At 44.2% G+C, this 21,452-nt stretch overlaps 1 protein-coding gene across 5 annotated transcripts in view; it reads left to right on the top strand.

The window, feature by feature from the left end:
- SMARCD3 (SWI/SNF related, matrix associated, actin dependent regulator of chromatin, subfamily d, member 3) overlaps window positions 1–21,452 on the top strand; it is a 251,183-nt gene that overhangs the window by 217,776 nt on the left and 11,955 nt on the right. For all 5 annotated transcript variants that reach the window (XM_048951411.1, XM_048951415.1, XM_048951414.1 and 2 more), the window contains 6 exons: window positions 2,625–2,747; window positions 4,668–4,763; window positions 5,265–5,366; window positions 6,931–7,092; window positions 7,923–8,020; window positions 13,830–13,965. In XM_048951411.1, coding sequence (XP_048807368.1) covers window positions 2,625–2,747; window positions 4,668–4,763; window positions 5,265–5,366; window positions 6,931–7,092; window positions 7,923–8,020; window positions 13,830–13,965 — 717 coding nt within the window. The remainder of the gene's footprint in view (window positions 1–2,624; window positions 2,748–4,667; window positions 4,764–5,264; window positions 5,367–6,930; window positions 7,093–7,922; window positions 8,021–13,829; window positions 13,966–21,452) is intronic.

Genomic DNA, 21,452 nt, shown 5'->3' with positions numbered 1-21,452 from the left:
ATGGACTTTGGGCAGCCTGAGCTGGTGGGCCTGCAGGAGGGGTTGTGATCTTTAAGGTCCCTTCCAACCAGAGTCCTTCTGTGATTCTGTGGGAAGGTGACCAAATAATGGTTAGGTTTGAAATTAGAAAGAGGTTGTAGAGAAGCAAAATTTCTGTAAGTCAAGGAGGAGTAACAAAGACCTTGTTTATTAAATGATGTGTTCATGAGTTTCTGTATGGCACTACATGGTACAGGCACGTGAGATGTGGACTTCTGTGTTGCTACCAGCTCAGAGATCCTATGGCTCAGTGGGGTACTCCATTGAGAACTACTGACGCTTTTGAAAAGATATCTTAAATCTCTGTATGGGAAGTGTCTGTGCAGGCCGTTTGCAGAAATGTTGTAGGCGAAACGGAATCTATGACAGTTTCAATTTAAACAAACAATGTACTGAGTTTTTCTTTTTAGGAATCTTCTCATCTTTAGTTGAGACATTTGTGACACTTTCAATTAGAATAAAAAGCCAAATAGCTTACAGCTTCCCTAGTGTGAGGAGATCAGTCTGGGCAGAGGTATGTCCTCTGGTTAGTAGGCGATCATAGGTTGGGAGTGTCGACTTAGTTACATTTGTCTTACTGTCCTTATCCTTCACATGTATGTGGATCTTGCAGTCCCTTGACCTTTGAGGGTCACCTCAGTCAGCAGGCTGTGGATGGAGCTGCGTCCTTCTGAGCACTCATGGATTTGGTCCTAGCAGGCCCAGTTGCTTTCCTTTCTGGGAATTCTTATGCGTTGTTATTGAGAGGACTGCGTTGGCAGTGGTGCCACACCAGTGTGTTACTGGGTTCCTGATTGGCTTCTCGGCAGAATAATTACATGCTATCTGAAATTGTGCCAGCAGCCTTACCATACTATACTGCTTGTAAGTAATTAGGGCTGAATTGAGCCACTGGGTAAAAGGCTTATGATTTTCAACATGAGCAGCAAAATGTGCTTGCAGTGCACTGTATCTCTGGCAGATCTGACTGTATTCTGCAGGTCAGGTCTAGAGTTGCTGATTGTGACAACTGTGGTGGCTGATATCTGATGGCAGTAAACTCCATAAACTGCTTTTAAGGATCGAGGCCCAGCTGCAGAAAGGGAGACTGGTATTTGCTATTGTCCTAAGGGTTGCTTGGCTTGGTAGATCTGTTATAGGGAGGGCAGGGGTGTGAAGGGAGAGATTGTGTCATCTGGAATGCGGGTTGGTGGGGCAGGAAGGATGGGAGACTGCCTCAATAAGAAGGAAGTCTGAAGCACGAGCAGAGATTTGGAGACTTGAGAGAGAAAGCAATGGCACAAACACAGCTGGATCTTAGAGATTGGAAAAAAAAAAAAGGAGAATTCTGTGTCTCCCTGAGAAATTAACCTACAGAGTTTTCTACAGCCAGAAGTTACTGAGAGTTCCTGGACTAAGGGTAAGCCTAAAGAAATGAAGCATCACCAAGGACAATTTAGCAGAGAAAACAGCTTACAAACACTTCAGATCTTTTAAAAGAAGTTATATTTAAACTCCAACAAATGTGAGTTTTCTTTCTTTGTGCTCCCTTATTCTGCTTCTGATGAAGAATTTTCTGAAGATTTAAAGCCCCTTTTGTACTGGAATCCTGCTGCAGTTGCTCTGTTTCCCTAGGTACTTATGAGTCAGGAGCAAGGATATTTCTGTGTGTTTCATGGGTGATAATCACTGCCTTAATAATGCTATAACTTTTTAGTACCTTTTGGATCAACCTCTAAAGACAACCTGTTTTGCTTATCAGTTTGGATAAAGTCTTCCTCTAGCAGAGATTAAAGGCTCAGCTTTCACCATACTCACAGATGTCAGTAAATACCTGCAGCTTTAAAGACAGTCATTGCTTAGGATTTTTATTAATTGTTTTAATTTCTGATGTCAGTGTATCAGAAGAGGGCTGACTTGTAGTGGTTACTGCGAGGAGAAAGGCAACTCACTGTGTAGTGTTAAGGACAGTAAATCAGAGAGCGGTGTAGGAGAAACACATGATATGCAGACTGGCTTTGACTGGGCAGGGAAAGTACAGGGACCGGCAGGAGGCCACTTCTGAAATGTCAACTGCATCTGGTTTGTGTGTGAATTGCAAGAAAAAGACATGTCTTAAGGGTTTAGCAAAGGGAAACAGGAAAGTATGAAGGAGAGATCTCTTGTATTTCACAGTGGAATTAGTCATTGTTATTAACTCAGTTTTAGGTGGACTGTACAAGGAAGCTGGAAACTGAAAGCTAGGAGAAAGAAAGACATCTAAAATATTCAGATGTGAACAAGATCACCTCTTACAAAATATTATCTTAGTGATGATGTGTCAGATTCTGGAGGAAACAGACACAGTTCCTACTTGTATATGGGCAAATATGAGGAAAGAAGTTGCCAGGGTAAAAAGAAGAATGGGGATAATGCCATTGGAAATCAAAAGGAGAGTGAAACTGAAACATCACTAGAGACCAGAGGTACAGGATCTGCAGCCTCCTGTCTTCCTCTGCTTACAACGTATTCATGTACATGCAAATTCTCTAGTGAAAGTCTTTCCTGTGGCTGCCATGAGACCTGGACTTAACCTAGATATGTCCTTCTCTCCTTTTGTGCAACAGCAAAAGCGGAAGCTGAGACTTTATATCTCCAACACATTTAATCCTGCAAAGTCTGACGCTGATGACTCCGACGGCAGCATCGCATCGTGGGAGCTTCGAGTGGAGGGGAAGCTCCTGGATGATGTATGGCTTACTTGTTCTTCAGTGGGGCCAGCAAACAGAGGTTGTCCTGTAGGGTGATGGGCTTCACTGGGAACATTCAGTCAGTCGAGGTATCACTAAATGGCAGCATTGGCTTATTGCTGCTGGGAAAGCAGTATGTCCAGCAACAGGGAGGGATACGCTGTAAAGGCAGTGTTGTGGAGGGCAGCAGGAAGCAGAGCAGCCTTAAGGACAGAACAGGTAGGAGGATGTAGAAAGAGTGCTGCCTCAAAGATACGACAGGATCCAGGCCATAAGAGGGGTGACAGGTCAGACCTGCAGCAGGCCACTGCGTCTTATGAGGAGTAGGACAGCGAGGAGAAGAGCATTTTTCCACTTCTTGGGGCGTGCAAGAGGATGTATGGATGGTCAGAGCAAGGATGGAAGAAAAGTTTTGTTGACTGAAGCAATCAGAAACAGCTTTTGTATGTGAATGCTGGGCTTTCCCAGTCAGGGTCTCAGGTATTTACATAGGCTTCACAAGCTAAGTATTTCATAAGATAAACAGATGGAGAAAGCAAACATTCAGTGTGTGTCTATCTGGAGATAAGTGTATGAATCAGAATTCTGCTAGAAAATAAAGGGTAAACAAACTGCAGCATCTGGAATCTGAAACTATACAAATTCAGATTAGAAACTAGAGTGTATGATTGTATGGGAAGTGCTGAATCATGGCCTGAACCTCTGATTGATCACCTGAGGCGAGCACTGAGCCAACCAGAGGAGCACAGGTGAAGGCAATTCAGCTGTGCTGCCGGAAGGGGGGGAGCCAGGCTGCATCCCTCCCAGACCCATTTAAGAGCTGGCTACCAGTGGGGAAGGATCTCTGCTGGAGATCTGCTCTGCTGGAGTTTTGTAAGTGAGCCCAGGATAGGGGTAAGCCTTCTATCTATTCTCTTTTTGTTATCATTATCTGCTTTGCCTGACTCTCTTGTTTATTTTGTAATTATAACATCTTAATATTCACTGATTATAGAATGATTTAATAACAAAAGAAGAAAACTTTGTTATTGGAAAAAAATTTGCCCATTTTTATCATGGCATCTGTTACTGGCAAATTTTAAATTGAAGGAGGGTGTTCTTCCAAGTAACTTCCAGTAAATAAGAATAAAGTCATTGAAACCTCACCTGGGGTGCTGCAGTATCTAAAGGGGATTGTAAGAAGGAAGGGGAAAGACTCTTTAGCAAGGTCTGCTGTGATAGCGCAAGGGGAAATGGTGTCAAACTAAAGGAGGGGAGGTTAAGACTGGATATTAGGAAGAAGTTGCTTGCAGTAGGGCGGTGAGGCACTGGCACAGGCTGAACAGAGGGGAAGTGGGTGCCCCATCCCTGGAGATGTTTGAGGTTAGGCTGGATGGGTCTCTGAGCACCTGATGGAGCTGTAGGTGACTCTGTTCACAGCAGGGAAGTTGGACCTGATGGCCTTCAGAGGTCCCTTCCAACTCAAGTGATTCTATGATTGAAAGAAGCACTGTGGAGTGTATAGCCCAGAAAGTGAGATAGACCTCCTAGGTTTTTAATTAGACAATATGAACTGTAGAGCAAACAGCAAGTACTACTAATTAGATGAAGAGGGAAAATGTAAAAGGAGACACTTAGTGTATGACTGATCTGTAAGACTTGCTGCTGTTTGAGAATTTAGACAAAGAATTTGGCATTTATGGAAAAAAATACAAACTTAAAAGGGATGCAGTGACCTTGTTCACAGTCAAGGAAGACTTTTCCCTCGCTGTACCGTTCTACCACTGCTGGATTTTTGCACATTTCTCTGCATTTGTCAGAGGGGAAACTCGATTAGACAGGGCACGCTTGTGATCTGTATGAGAGGAGAGCCTGAGAAGAAAGCACGTAACACAGGCTACTACACGCAGTCTAAAACATTTGTTTCTTCTGGTTATACAGCTCAGCAAACAGAAACGGAAGTTTTCATCTTTTTTTAAGAGTTTAGTCATTGAACTGGACAAAGATCTCTATGGACCTGACAACCATCTTGTGGAGGTAGGAAGTTCATGCACCTCTGCATTCATACACTGTACTAACACAGACAAACAGCTACGTGCCCGTTACCTACCTTAAGTTACATTGAGTTTATTATCTCATGGTGTTTTCAGAAGCTTCAAAATATCGTTCTTTTTTGGAGTGCTTACTAACAGAATCTATATAGTATGAAATCACAGGTGTAGTGGTGATGTGGTTTGCCTCTAAGAATTCGTGTAATGAAAAAAAGTGTGCACAGTTCTCCTGACAAGTGAAGCATACTAGCATCCAAACAGGTTGTACGCTGAAACAGCCTTGTGAGGGCGGAGCAAGAAACAACGTGGGTTTTTTGGTTTGGTTTTTAATCGCAAGATTTCCAGGGCTTACTGCTTGTCTTATTTTTGCTTGGAGCGCAGTGCGAGGTGCTCCATTGATGGGCGCACAGAGTTTTCTGCATCAGTGGGGAAAAAAAGGCTGACCGCGTTAATTGGCTTTATTTATTGATTGATTTGTTTTTGGCAGTGGCACAGAACTCCCACAACTCAGGAGACTGATGGCTTCCAGGTGAAAAGACCTGGTGATGTCAGTGTGCGGTGCACGCTACTCCTCATGTTGGATTACCAGGTCAGTGTGTGCTTTTGTCATGGAAAATGCACCGTTGGGGCATGCTGCAACAGAGTCAATTCATCCCATCACGTTCATCAAGATATAATAAATGTGGGCTCGGAATGTCACGTTGACCAAAGAGATTATAGTTATACTGAACTGCCAGATTAGGGAAAATATTAAGAGAGCTCATCAAATGAGTTTCTGTTATCATCTGGCAAAATACTGTTCTTGGCATGATGATGATTACTATCACCTGCAGAAAGAATATATGTTGCCTGTTCAGACTTCTTGCTAAATAGTGAGGTAAGATGCACGTGAAGGGGAGGTTTCCTGTATGCTGCGTTTCAAAGGAATGGCTCTTGCTGGAGGTACCTGAGCAGCAGAGCAGCTGTGGCAGCGTTCTGTCAGAGCAGACTGCACAGCTTCCTGAGGCTGTTACATTTGTGTTACGCTGTTATTCTAATCTGGCATAAAACATTGCCCTGAGTGGGACAGACCTGTCATTGCACTGTTTCAGCATTCCTGATTCCTCTCTTTTATTAGTAATACCTTCTGTACTGGAAGTGTCTGTACTGAACACAGACATAAGATAAGAGATCTTCACTTCAGAGCTGGCAAAGCTTACTTACAAATCAGTTTCCTGATTCCAGTCACAGGAAACAAACAAAGAAAAAGGGAAAAAAAAAAAAATTAGGATAGTCTTTAGTCTTCCTAGAATAGAGTTTTATTAATTTTAGAGAATGTATGACCTAACTGAGGTGCTGATATAGCTGCTATCCTGACTGTTAGGAAAATATATTTAGAGTTTGTTATGATCACCATTAGTATAAATTTATGCTTTTAAGCATGTTTTCTTACCCGAAGTTTTGTCTTGTTATAAATCTGACTTTGGGTGACCTGAAAGCCAACAATGCAGAAAAATGTGGCAAATATTAAATGTGAGCATGAGTGCACTTGTGAAGAGGCACCAGACGCCAGGGTACCTAAAGAATGTATATTGTTGGAAATGTAAAGCAGGGCCATTGAGGAGTTGTATCACAGAAGTCAGGAGAAATAGATTCCATTGGCAAGTTGTAACCAGGTGCAGTTTCTGCTATGCAGCGGAACTTTGGAAGCATGTCTGAAAAAAAGAGTTCCAATGGAGTTTGTTGATGGGAGGCAGCTGATTGATTATTAGGAATAGCAGAAGTGTCATCTTGAATTCATGCTCTCAATTTGTGGCTAATCTCCATTAGTTCTGAGGCAGGATCATTCTTTTTTGTCTTCCGGTCCCTAAAGCCAGACTGCATAGAAAGTAAAGAGAAACTTCTGACTGTGCAGCTCATTGTCTGCAGCAGGTGATGCAGGTAGCTGGTTTGCACAGCACATGTATGGTGTCCCTCTTCCTTTTCAAGCACTAGGCATCGTCATTCCATGGAGGTGGTGCACATCTGAGCAATTTGTTCATGCAGCTTCCACCACTGAAAGGGGCACTTCACGTGTGGAACAAAGTCCTCAGAAAACTAAAGCTGAAGCTCTATCTGGGCAGGTGTCTGTTATTCTCTCTGTTACCATCTCTCTCCTTCTCACTGTGTTGCAGCCTCCGCAGTTCAAACTGGACCCACGACTGGCCCGTTTGCTGGGGATACACACGCAGACCCGATCAGCTATCATCCAGGCTCTGTGGCAGTACATCAAAACAAATAAGCTGCAAGATTCCCATGATAAGGAATACATTAACTGTGACAAGTACTTCCAGCAGGTAATTCCTTTCTAGACACGGTGTCTCTTTCAAGGTGGTCTGTAATATCCATCTGCAAACTTTTGATGGAGCAAAATTTCTGAATTTTTGCTTAATAATTTGCAGTCTTCAGTACTGAATGGTTTTCAACAGACACTGACATACAACTCATAAAAGAATAGAAGTAAGCACCTCCTCCATTTGCCAGTGTTATCAGGAATCTGATGGTTTATGACCTGCACAAAAGCCTTTCCAGGAAGAAAAGCTCTTTTTCACTGTCCTGATTTATAGTTGTTTGGTTTTTTCTTAGCATAAGATGGTATCTCAGTGACATGATAAAGTCTGCTGCTTCTGAGTACCAGATCATATTTAGAGTCTTTTCCATCCCTTCTTTTCTCCTTCTAAGAAAGGCAGAAGACATGAAAGACATGATTAGAAAGGCTATCTTCCTAAACGTGCTTCAAATCCTAAGATGCTCTCAGTGGTCTGCATGCTGTTTTCAAAGTAGCACACTAAGACTTTTTGTCTTTCACAACAACCTCTAGAATTAACCATGAGGGACGCTTGGAGGGATCTCCACGCCTTCTGTAAATAAGGCTACATCAGTTTAGTGAAAGTGATGATATATGAGCTATCATTACCTTACCTGGCTTTGTTTTTCCATAGCTTCCAGGATACCTCGCTTATTTTGAAAGCTCTTAAAGGGAGGGTTTGTGAGCAAAGTGTAACAGCTGGTATTTGGCCAGGGGACAGAATTACAGCTTACAGAATCCCCTTACCTTTGAACCAATGGTTTACTTTCTTAACTGCAAATTAGATTCTGGAGGGTAACAGGCTTCATTGTATTCCAGATTTTTGACTGTCCACGGCTAAAGTTTTCGGAAATCCCTCAGAGACTGACTAACTTGCTGCTGCCACCAGATCCTATCGTGATAAACCATATCATCAGGTAAGCTTGGCCGTCAGCTCAGCACTGTCAGGTGCAAAGTGCATGAATGCAGAAGCAGCTACTGTCACACGGACCAGAATCCAGGTTTTCTGACATCCTGGTCAGAGCCTTGGACTTCATGTGTTTGTTCTCTTTGATGTTCTGGTCTATGTAATTCGGAATTACTTTCAGCGGAGTGGCACCATTTCTATAGGAGAGTGCAAAACTCACTCTTCTTATCCATACTAAAATAATATTGAGAGTTGATCGGATTTCCTTCCTAATGGGAGAAGAACAAGTTTGAATCCACTGGGGGGGGGGGGGGAAAAAGGGAGTTAAAATATCACAGACATTCATTCTAACCACCCGATTATGTCAGATATGTAACAGTGTAATGGTTTCAGATACAGTGGCCAGTCTGCATGCTTGGTTGGGATTGGATCAGCTGGTTTGGGTGCTAGTCCTCCTTGAAGAAGGCAGGCTATTCAAGGATCCTCTAAAGAGTTAATCTAAAGAATGACAAGATTCAGTGAAGGATATTGCAGCCAAAGCAGTGAACTTCCTGGAATCCTTGCCAAAACAGGCATATTTTTGGCATGGTTAATATACAGCTTTACATATATGTAGGGCACATCCAGCACATTCCATACTTAAGTGACAACTTGGGAGGAGGGGAGAGATTGAGAACTGCAAACTTGCTGTTGGCTACTTCAGTCTCTTCTAAGTTCCTTTGTAGTCCTGATCAAAACTCAGAGTATTTAAATGTTACCATTAACTGAGGTTAGGAAATTAATTTCCTACAGAATATTGACAACAAATATTCCTGAATATGCTTAAAAATGATTTTTTGTTTCAACTCTGTAATACATGTGATAAGAAATTTTAAAGTTACAAAGGCTGTAAAAATAAAACTCGTTTTTCAATTAATTTGACTATGTAAAACAGTCTAAAAGTGGCTTTTGACCACTGTATGAGTTGATAACTGTGTATGTACTGTCACTGAAGATAATTTTGACCTTTTGATGGAGCAAAAAGAAAAAGCTGAGGTCCTCAGAGGCACGTAGTCATTATCTAGGGAAAAATATGGCAAGGAACTAACTGACAGTATTTTTGGCAAAGAAGTCCCGGGCGCAAGATAACTTCTTTCAGCTAGAAGCTGAAGAGGAGGATGCTGTGGGCAGTAGTGTTCTCTGACATACTCTGCGCACCACACAGAACTGGACAGTATTATGCTATAGTGAGATCAGGCTGTGGATGGGGGAAGCGTTAATTTGCCGAGAAGAGGAGATACGATGTTTGTTCAAGGGGTAATATAATGCTTGTAGTCTCAGCAAAAGAAAAAATATCTTGAAGTTTGGCACTGAATGTAATGGGAGTAAGTAGATTTAGACTACTGAAATTGCAGAATGATGTAGAAGCCAACACTGGTCACCTGAGACTTCCCCACGACCAACTCAAAGCTGGTTCGGATCGCATCACATTTCTGCTGGCCTTGTCCAGCTTGGCTTTGAACAGAATCACAGACCCTTTCTCCTGCTCACTGAGTTAAATTCTTAACAGTGAGTGTAGTCAACCACTGGAGCAGCAGTCAGCCACTGCAGGGATCTTTAAGTGCTGGTGATTTTAAATGTGTGCTTTTCAGATTTATCTCTAGGCCTGTCTTGTACAAGAAGGTCACCTAGATTAGTTATTCATTTTAGATTTTTAGGATGCACACAGATGGAAACAGGAGCTATTCTAATCTCATTGTAGCATTTTAGAACTAATGTTCAGATACAAACCATCCCTGCTTTTTGAGAAAGCAACAAAAAAATGAAGTGAGAATGAAGTGGAAATTAAATAGAAATGAACAGAAAGATTATAATCTGCAAAAATACTTTTTATATGGTACGTATCCTGAAAGAGGATGCCACAAAAAAGAGTGGATAATAGTTTCTGAACTATGTAAAACTGAATGCATCAGATTTAAAACTTACAGAAATAAAATCTTATGTGAGCCTAAGCTGGAGCTAGAGCTATTCTTTGTTGCTCTCATATCTCAAATTACAGGTAGCATTTTCCATTTCTGCAAAGAAGCAAGCCACCTCCCACCTCTTACCATTACACAAGTGTTCTACAAAATGTAGTTCTTCAATATTCTTGTATTGTGAACCTGTTTGATGTTTATTTATCCCTTTTAATTACAATTATGAGTTATAAAATCTTAAAAAGTTCCATCCATTGAGTCAGTTCCCCAGGTCTCTTCTTCAGGGCTGGACGAACCCAGCTCTGGCAGCTTCTCTGGGCAGGCACGTTCTGCAGCCCCCGAAGCCCCCTTGAGGCTCCCTGTGAGCCTTAACTCCAGAATGTCACATCCTTGTGCCCGGAGATTCAGATGCACCAAGATTAGTCCTGGATACTGGAAGCCAAATTATACTAACTATAAAAGAGGATGAAGTTAATAGGTGTGTGATAAATGTGATATATTTGGGAAAATTCAGTGTAGCTTCTGTAGCAGGAAGGCATGAGTGGCTGTGTTTTTTGAAGAATCTATCAGGCATCAAGATAAAGGTGATTTGCTTTATATGAAAATTAAGAAATTAGAATAGTTCAATTGGAGAGACCTAGAAAGATAATTTAATTCAACTGCCTGACCACTTTACAGCTAACCAGAAATTAAAGTGCAATAATGAGAGCATTATTCAAATGACAGACGTGGGGCATCAATCACCTCACGAGGAAGCCCATTTCAGTCTTTAACCACCTTGATAGTGAAGAAATGTTTCCAGTCATAGAATTCCTCAGTTTAGAAAAGACCTTAAAGATCATCAAGCCCAACCACAACCCACCCATACTACCCTAACTCTAACAACCCTCTGCTAAATCACATCCCTGAGCACCACATCCAAATAGTTTGTAAGCAGAGATGGCTTCCACTGTTCTGCTCACCACGCCATTCCTAATCCAAGCCAGGAAGCCATTGGCTTTCTTGGCCACCTGAGCATGCTGCTGGCTCATCAGCAGCTGACTGTCCATCACTACACCAAGGTCCCTTTCCACCAGGCAGCTTTCAGCCACTTCTCCCCAAACCTGTAGGGGTGCCTGTGGTCGTTGTGACCAAAATGCAGGACCTGACACTTGGCCCCACTGAAACTCATACAGTTAACCTTGGCTGATTGATCCAGTCTATCCAGGTCCCTCTGTGGTGCCCTTCTCCCTTCAGGCACATCAATGCTTGGTGTCCTCTGCAAACTTACTAAGGGTGCACTCGATCCCCTCATCAAGATCGTTAATAAAGATGTTAAAGAGAAGTGGCCCCAGTACTGAGCCCTGGGGAACACCGCTTGTGACTGGCAGCCAACTGGATTAAACTCCACTGACCACAACTCTTTGGGCCCGGCCATCCAGCCAATGTTTCACCCAGCAGAGCGTACATCCATCAAACCATGGGCAGCCAGCTTCTCCATAAGAATGTTGTGCGGGGCAGTGTCAAAGGCTTTACTGAAGTCCAGGTAGACCACATCGACAGCCTTATCCTCATGCACTAAGTGGGTCACCTTGTCATAGAATGAAATCAGGTTTGTCACACAGGATCTACCATTCGTAAACCCATGCTGACTGGGCCTGATCCTCTGGCTGATCTTTAATAGGTCCATAATGGCTCCCAAGATTATCTGTTCCATAACCTTCCCTGGCATCAAGGTGAGACTGATAGGTCTGTAGCTACCAGGGTCATCTTTCCTGCCCTTTTTGAAGATGGGTGTCACGTTTGCCAGTCTCCAGTCCACCAGCACATTTCTAGCTAGCCAGGAGATATCTGTCTCCTACTTTGAACCTCCCCTGGTGCAGCTTTGTGTCATTCTTGTGAATCCTATCCTGAAAAGCATCTCTGCAGGGAAGGACCTGGAAGCCCTGGAGAACAGCAGGTTGACCATGAGCCATCAATATGCTCTTGTGGCCAAGAAGACCATTGGTATTGTGGGGTACATTAAAAAGAGCATGGCCAGCAGAACAAGGGAAGTAATCCTTCCTCTCTACACAGACCTGGTGATGCCTCATCTGGAGTACTTTGTCCTGTTCCCAGCTCCCCCATACATGAGAATCTGGAAAGAGCCCATAGGTGATGAATGGTCTGGAAAAAGCTCTGCTAGGAGGAAACACTGAGGAATCATCTGATTATCTAATTAATGTTTATAAGCATCTGAAGTGTGGGAGTTGAGGAGATGCGGCCAAGCTCTTTTCAGCAGTCTGTGAGGACAAGGCAACAAGACAAGGGGAAACAACCATAAACTGGAGCACAGGAAGTTCCACACCGATATGAGAAGGAATTTCCTCACAAGTAAGGGTGATGGAGCACTGAAACAGGCAGTCTGGAGAGGTTGTGGATTCTCCTCTGGAGATATTCAAGACCTGCTTGGACACCTACTTGTGCAGCCTGCTATGGGGGGCCTGCTTTGCAGGGGGCTGGGCTAGATTATCTCTGGAGGTCCCTTCCAGACCCTACAGTTTTGCTATTCTCCATGATTCATCTTCCAATCTGCACTTGTCTGGCATTCCTCCATCCCAGATGCAGAAACCAGCATTTGTTCTTACTGAATGTAATGCAATTAACAATTGCCCAATTATCCAATCTACTTAGATCCCTCTACAAGGTTTCTCGTCACTCAAGAGAGTCGGCAGCATCTCGCAGTTTAGTACTGTCACCAAACTTCCTGAGGCTGCGTTCAACTCCTGATCTGGATCACTGATAAATGTGTTGAACAAGACTGACTTTAGAATTGAGACCTAGGGAACACTGCTAGAGACTGATGGCCAGCCAGGTGTAGCCACACATCACTACAGCTCTTTGAGCTCTGCTGTTCAGCCACTTCATCAGCCAGTGTGACCCTTCTCAGGTCATGGTTCAACGATTTGCTCAGAAGGATTCTGTGAGGGACGGTATCAAAGGCCTTACTAAAATCCAGTGAGATTACAACCTCTGCCTTTTCTTGACCCACTGTGTGGTGATGTGATTGTGTAAAGAGATCACGTTACTGAGGCAGGCTTTTCCCACTGTGAATCCGTGTTGACTATGCCTGATAACATCTTTGTTTTTTAAATATCCTTTGATAGTACCTAGGAAACTATATTTTTTTCATGTACTGAGATTAGATTGTAGCTTTTGGTAGGTTTTCTCTCTTGACCTTCTTTTAGATCATTATAACATTCTGTTCCAGTGAACAGAAATCTCCACAGTATCCCAAGACCTTTAGTAAATTGTTGATAGAGGTCCAGTTCTAACGTGCTAACTCTCTCAGTGCTTAGAGATGAATCCCATCAGGCCCCCAGAACGTTTAACTTTTGCAACTGATCTCTTACAGTTTCAGCGACTTCAAGTGGAAAGTCACTGCTCCCCCAGTCATGGTCCTCCAACTCAATAATTAGCATTGGAACTGATAACCAATTAAGTGCTCACATCCAGAATGATAGTGTACGGTTTTACTTACCCTAAATGGATGCAGTGGAACAGAAATGATATTGAAATGTTGTTTACAACTGGAAATTACTTCGGAGGCTGAAGCTATAACTGTTCTCAGAAAATGTGAGGCAATTTAATTTAAGATTGAGCATTAGTAGCTGTTAAAGTTTATAGTTTGGACAAAACCTGACTCAAAAGTCTGAATTCTAACTGATGAAAGATAAGACAATACGCTAGGATATGCATGTATATATAGGTAACCAGTTCTTAAACTCTTCTCCCAGCATCTGCAACAGTCCTTTGCAGAAAATATATCCTGGATATGGATCTGGATGGGTATTTACTCTGATTCATTACAGCAGTTCTTATAATATTCTATTATCCTCTCTGTAGTGTTGACCCCAATGATCAGAAGAAGACGGCTTGTTATGACATAGATGTAGAAGTTGAAGACCCATTAAAGGGACAGATGAGTAGTTTTCTTCTCTCAACAGCTAACCAACAGGAGATTACAGCATTGGACAACAAGGTACTGGTCCAGGAGTAAAGTATCACATGGCATATATATATATATATATTTTGTCTATCTTCCATGTGGCTTGGTGCCATGCATCAAAGAGTGTAATATGAGAAAGGGATTTCTCATTTGGATTTGCTTTCAAGGGTTGAATAAGTCACATGCAATGGAAATACAGTGAAGTGAGCAGAGCTTGATGTTAGGATTTGATTCAGGGCCTGATATCATTGTCAGGGAAATAGAAGCAGAGTTTCACAGACAGTGTAATGAATCCCCTGGAAGGCGGCATAAAGTGTGGTCCACTCTACATGCTATAGGATTTCAGAACCCTCTGAACTATTTAGTAGATCTGTTGTGTTCTGTGGGAAACTAACAAGGCTTGTTTACAACTAAAAACACTTCAGAGCACATGAGGTGGATCGATTATGGTCTTCCAAGGTGTGTGTTAAGGGAATTAGGCTGGACCTGAAAGCCTGAGAGGCTGCCACAGCTCCTTTACTGCAAATCCAACCAGCAGCAGGGCTGAGCACGTATTCCCAGTAAGTGCACACAGATGCATGTGCGTCCATATACACTGCAAATACACGTATTTGCAGAGAGAAAATTAGAAAGAAAAAAACTCAGAAAAAAAATCATTGTTAAAGATAATAAAAAGTGTTTTTACAAATATATTAGCAGCAAGAGGAGGACCAAGGAGAATCTCTATCCTTCATTGGATGTGGCAGGAAATATTACCACTGAGGATGATGAAATGGCTGAGGTTCTCAGTGTCTTCTTATGTTTTTAATATCAGACCAGTTATCCTCAGGATACTCAGCCTCCTGAGCTGTAATACAGGGATAAAGAGCAGAATAAACCCCCTGCAATTCAGTTAGTGACCTGTGCTGTCAGAAGTCCGTGGGCAGGGTGGGACCCACCCAAGGGTGCTGAAGCAGCTGGCAGAGATGATTGCCAAGCTGCTTTCTGTCATTTATCAGCAGTCCTGGTCAATCAGGTACGTCTTGCTAATGTGATGCCAAATTACAAGAAGGGTCATAATGATGATTTGGGGAACTACAGGCCTGTCATCCTGATCTCAATGCCAGCTAAGGTTATGGAGCAGATCATCTTGAAAGAGATGACACGGCATGTGTGGGACAACCAGGGGATCAGGCCTAGCCAACATGGGTTCATGAAAGGCAGGTCCTGCTTGACCAACCTCATCTTCTTCTATGACCAGGTAACCCCCTGATGGATGAGGAAAAGGCTTTTGATGTAGCCTGACCTAGAGTTCAGTAAAGCCTTTGACTCTGTCTCTGTTGTGGTTTAACCTGGCAAAGAGACAAATGTCACACAGCCTTTTTTCTCACATTCCCTCTCCTCTCCGTCAAATGGGGAGAGAAAATTGGAAAAAAAAAAAGTAGAACTCATAGGTAGAGATACTAGGGCAGAAAGGGAAGAGAGAAATAACAGTACTGATAATTGAATAATTTCATATATATATATACACATATATATATATGTACTCAAAACAAGTGATGTACAAACCAATAACCCACCACCCGCTGACTGATGCCTAGCTGGCCTCCCACAGCCAACTTTGCTCAGCTTTATAGTTTTCTTACATGATGTCATATGGTATTTTTAAAGTGAGACAGAGGAGGTTTAGGTTGGATACAAGGAAGAAATTTTTGTCCCAGAGGGTGGTGAGGCACTGGAACAGGTTGCCCAGGAAGGCTGTGGATGCCCCATCCCTGCAGGCATTCAAGGCCAGGCTGGATGTGGCTCTGGGCAGCCTGGGCTGCTGATTGGCGACCTGCACACAGCAGGGAGTTGGAACTGGATGAGCATTGTGCTCCTTTGCAACCCAGGCCAGTCTATGATTATATGATTATGATTCTACAAATATCTCTTTGCCCAGTTTAGATCAGCTGTCCTGGTTTGTTCTCTCCCAGCTATTTGTGTTCCCCAGCTTCCTTGCTGGCAGAGCAATAAGAGAACCTGAACAACTGGAATGTCCTTTGCTTTGTACAACACTGCTCAGCAACAACTAGAAACATCAATGTATTATCAACCTTGTTTCTCTCCTGAAGCTAAGACACAGCATCACACCAGTCACTATGAAGAAAATGAACTCTTTACCAGCTGAAACCAGGACAGTCTCCCGCAGTACTGCTGGATAAGCTGGCAGCTTGGACAGGTACACTCTTTACAGGGTGAAGAACTAGCTGGATTGCTGGGTAGAGTAGTGGCAAATGGAGTTAAATCCAGCTGGCAGCTGGTAACAAGTGATATTTCCCAGGCATCAGTATTGGGGCCCAATACTGATGGGGGTTTAATATGTTTATTGATGATCTGGATGAAAGGATTGAATGCACCCTCAGTAAGTCTGCAGATGACACCAAGTTCAGAAAAATTGTCGATTTGCCTGAGCCTAGGAAAGCCCTACAAAGGGATGTGGGCAGGCTGGATCAGTTGACTGAGGCCAGTGGGGTGAAGTTGAGCAAGACCGAGTGTTAGGTCCTTCACTTTAGTCACAACAACCCCATGCATTGCTGCAAGTTTGGTGCAGAGTGGCTGGTAAACTGCACAGAGGAAAGTGACTTGAGGGTGCTGGTTGACAGCCAGCTGAACACAGTGTGCTAACAGTGTGCCCAGGTGGCCAAGAAGGCCAGTGGCATCCTGGCTTGTATCAGAAATAATGCAGTCAGCAGGAGAAGGGAGGTGATCATCCCTCTGTGTTCAAGGCACTGGTGAGGCCATACTTTGATACCATTTACATACAGTCACAGAATTGCAGGGGCTGGAAGGCACCTGAAGAGATCATTGAACACAACCCCCCTGCTGAAGCAGGTACATCTCACAGATAGGTATCCAGACAAGTCCTGAATATCTGCACAGGTGGAGACTCCACAACCCCTTGGACAACCTGTTCCAGTTCTCCATCACCCTTATCTTAAAGAAGTTCTGCATGTTAATACCAAACTTCTTATGTTCAAGTTTTAGGCCATTACTCCTTGTCCTATTGCTATGCACCATGGAGAAGAGCCTGGCCTCATCCATTTGCCTCCCTCTTTCCTTCCCATGTTTATCAGACTCACTCTCAGATTTCTTTTCCCCAGGATGAACAGACCCAGATTACTCAGCCTTTCTCCATAGCAGAGATGCTCCAGGCCCCTCACCATCTTTGTGGCCCTCTGCTGGACTCCTAGGAGATTTCTGTCTGTTTTGAACAAGGGAGCACAGAACTGGACACAGTAGTCTAAATGTGGCCTTACCAGGGCAGAGTAGAGGGGTCACCTTTCTCACTTTCCTGGCCGTGCTCTTTTTAATGCACCCCAGGACCCATTGGCCTTCTTGGCCACAAGAGCACACTGCTGGCTCATGGCCAACGTGTAGCCCACCAGGACCCCCAGGTCTTTCTCTGCAGAGCTCCTCTCCAGCTGATCATCCCCTAACCCGTTCTGATGCATGCAATTATTCCTCCCCAAGCGTCAGACTCTACACTTGCTTTTGTTAAACTTCATCATGTTCCTCCCTGCCCAACTCTCCAGTCTGTCCAGGTCTTACTGAATGGTAGCACAGCCTTGAGGTGTGACAACCAATCCTCCCAGTGTTGTATCATCAGCAAGCTTGCTGAGGGTGCATTCTATCCCTTCATCCAGGTCATTAATGAAGATGTTGAATTAAACTGGAACAGCACCGACCCCTGGGGAACACCACTAGTTACAGGCCTACAACCAGACTCTGCATTGCTAATGACAACTTCCTGAGCTCTGCCAGTCAGACAGTTTTCAATCCACCTCACCATCTGCTCATCTATCCCACATATTTTAAGTTTTGTAACAAGGATGTTGTGGGAGATGCTGTCAGATGCCTTGCTGAAGTCAAAGTACACAACATCCACTGCTCTCCCCCCATCTGCCTAGCCAGTGATGAGATCATAGAAGGCTATCAGGGTGGTCAAGAATGATTTATCCTTGGTGAACCCATGCTGACTACTCCTGATAACCTTCTTGTCTTCCAATTGCTTGGAGGTGGCATCCACAACAGATTGTTCCATCGCCTTTCCAGGAACAGAGGTGAGGCTGACTGGCCTGTAGTTTCCTGGATCCTTCTTCTTGCCCTCTTTGAAGGCTGAAGTGATGCTGGCCATCCTCCAGTCTTCAGGCACCTCTCCCATTTGCCAAGATCTTTCAATGATGATGGAGAGGGGTTTAGCAATCCTGTTTAGTTTCGAGCCTCTCACTGCAAGAAAGACACTGAGGCCTTGGAGCACATTCAGAGAAGGGTAACAAAGCTGATGAAGAGTCTGGAATACAAGTCTTACGGGGAGTGGCTGAGGTCAGGGGGGACGTCATCACTCTCACCAACTCTTGAAAGGAGGTTGGAGTGAGGTAGGAGTAGGCCTCTGCTGCCGGGTAATAGCAATAGGATGAGAGGTGATGGCCTCAAGGTGTGCCAGAGGACGTTCTGGTTGGATATTTGGAAACATTTATTCTCTGAAAGAGTAGTTAGGCATTGGAACAGGCTGCCTGGGAAAGTGGTGGAGTCACCATCCCTGAAAGTACTCAAGAACCATGGAGATGTGGCACTTGGGGACATGGTTAGTGGGCATGGTGGGGATAGGTTGGGGTTGGACTTTAGGGTCTCAGAGGTCTCTTCCAACATTTATGAGTCTGCGATTCTATGTAACACACGTGGCCACCAACACAGATCAAAAGAGGAAGTTACACAGAGCTCTTTTATGAACACAAAGATCACAAGTGTTCTCATTGCCATCCATCTCTAGCTGAGCAGAATGGAAGTCAGCTAATTTTCAGTGAATTTTTAGATGTGTCCTACTGACAGCTGGGCTTGGACACTGTCTTTCTGCTATCTGTCTCTTGATCCAAGTCTCCCTGTTTGCTAATATTTGCCTGGCCATTCAGGCCCTCAAGGCTGCAGCCTTACTCCAAATGATGGTACAGGTAGCCTCACATGCACACACAAGTGTACGTGTCCACACAGAGGCACAGACATACACAAGCGCCAATGCACACATATGCACACTGCTGGCTGAGACTCACCTGGTTCCCCAGTTGCTACCTTGCTGTGGTCTGACCCTGTCAACAGCTTAAGGGATGGTTCAACCTGGTTCTGTGACTGCTGGGATGGGGTCCCAGGGACCCACACCCTGGGAAAGGGAAATGGGAAAAAGGGTCCCCTAGAGAGATGGGCCTAAAACCAAAACAGCTGCAACAATATGAGGAGAAACAACTAATTTACTAAATAAGATAGTGGAATGCAAGATAATACAATATGAAAAAATATAATTGGAATTAAATCACAGAATTGTAGGGGATGGAAGGGACCTCTGGAGATCATCAAGACCAAGCCCCTGCCAAAGCAGGGTCGCACAGGTAGGTGTCCAGGCGAGACTTGAACATCTCCAGATAAGGGGACTCCACCACCTCCTGGGCAGCCTGTTCCAGTGCTCCGTCACCTTACCTAAAGAAGTACTTGTGCACATTTGTGCAGAACTTCCTATGCTGCAGCTTATGTCCATTTCCCCTTGTCCTGTCTCCACGTACCACTGGAAAGAGCCTGGCCTCACCACTATGGCCCCCACACCTCAGATATTCATAGACCTGGATCAGGTCCCCTCTCAGTCTTCTTTTCTCGAGGCTGAACAGACCCAGTTCACTCAGCCTTTCCTCATAGCAGAGATGCTCCAGGCCCCTCACCATCTTTGTGGCCCTCCGCTGGACTCTTTCCAAGAGATCCCTGTCTGTTTTGTACTGGGGAGCCCAGAACTGGACGCAGTGCTCCAGATGAGGCCTCAGCAGGGCAGAACAGAGGGGGAGGATCACCTCCCTCGACCTGCTGGCCACGCTCTGTGCAATGCAGCCCAGGATGCCATTGGCCCTCTTGGACACAAGGGCACACTGCTGGCTCATGGCCGACCTGTCGTCCACCAGGACACCCAGGTCCCTTTCCACAGAGCTCCTCTCCAGCAGCTCATCCCCCAACCTGTACTGGTGCATGCAATTATTCCTCCCCAGATGCAAGACTCTACACTTGCTTCTGTTAAACCTCATCCGGTTTTTTCTGCCCAGCTCTCAGCCTGTCCAGGTCTTGCTGAATAGTAGCATGGCCTTCAGGCTGTCAGCCAATCCTCCCAACTTCGTATCATCAGCAAACTTGCTGAAGGTGGCCACCATCCCCTCATCAAGGTCATTGATGAAGATGTTGAACAAGACCGGACCCAGCACCGACCCCTGGGGGACACCGCTGGTTACAGGCCTCCAGCCAGACTCTGCACCAGCAATGACAACCCTCTGCACTCTGCCAGTCAGCCAGTTCTCAACCCACCTCACTGTCCACTCATCTATCCCACACTTCCTCAGCTTTGTTATAAGGATGTCGTGGGAAACAGTATCAAATATGTTTCTAAAATCAAGGTAGACTACATCTACCGCTCTTCCCCCATCTACCCAGCCAGAGACAACATCATAGAAGAACTGAAGCTAATAAAACAATTAAATGAGAGAGTCCAAAAGCCAAATGCCTTGCTCTGCTGCTAAGTCAAGATGATCTAGGGAGCTCACACACTACCAAGTACAAAAAAGGGAAGATTGAGTGACCTACAAATGGATTTTACCTTTTGCTCTGAGCAGAAGTGTTAACAGAACAGCTAACAGTTCTCTGTCCTCTTGGGGATGTAGTTCTTCTCTGCCTGGAACTGGAGCATCAACTCTTTAACTCTCAAAGCACTCCATGATGTTACAAAATGGAATACAGATAACCAAAAATCATAAAACCATGGCATTCGACCCCTTACTCCACATCACTACATCATGCTTAATATATACATTTGTATAATCAAAGAATATTAGGATGCTATAATCACAAAATAAACATGAGAGTTAGGCAAAGCAGATTACGATAACAAAAGAGAACAAATAGAAGGCTTACCCCTATCCTGGGCTCACTCACAAAATACCAGCAGAGCAGATCTCCAGAAGAGATCCTAACCCACTGGTAGCCACCTCTTAAATAGCTCTAGGAGGGGTGGAGCCAGGCAGCACAGCTGCATTGCCTTCACCTGTGCTCCTCTGCCTGACTCATTGCTCGCCTCAGGTGATCAATCAGGGGTTCAGGCCGTGATTCAGCAGTTCCCATACAACATTAAACATTAAACACATGCACACATATATATATATATACACACACATATATATGCATTATATTATCTATAATTATATATATTTGTATAATTATATATACACAGACACATGTGTACATGTGTATTCATGTACATGAGTACACATTCAGTACAAGAAAGACTGGGGGTTGTTGGAGATGGTCCAGAGGAAGCCACAAAGATGATCAGGGGACTGGAGCACCTCCCCTACAAAGACAGGCTGAGGGAGCTGGGCTTGTTCAGCATGGAGAAGAGAAGCTGCGGGGTGACCTGAGTGCAGCCTGCAGTGCCTCAAGGGAGCCTGCAGCCAGGAGGGGAGTCAGCTCTTGGAAAG

The sequence above is a fragment of the Lagopus muta genome, chromosome 7, assembly GCF_023343835.1.
Source record: "Lagopus muta isolate bLagMut1 chromosome 7, bLagMut1 primary, whole genome shotgun sequence".
In the NCBI taxonomy this organism is placed as follows: domain Eukaryota; kingdom Metazoa; phylum Chordata; class Aves; order Galliformes; family Phasianidae; genus Lagopus; species Lagopus muta.
The sequence above is the reverse complement of the archived record's forward strand: the minus strand, read 5'-3'. Positions and strand labels throughout refer to the sequence as shown.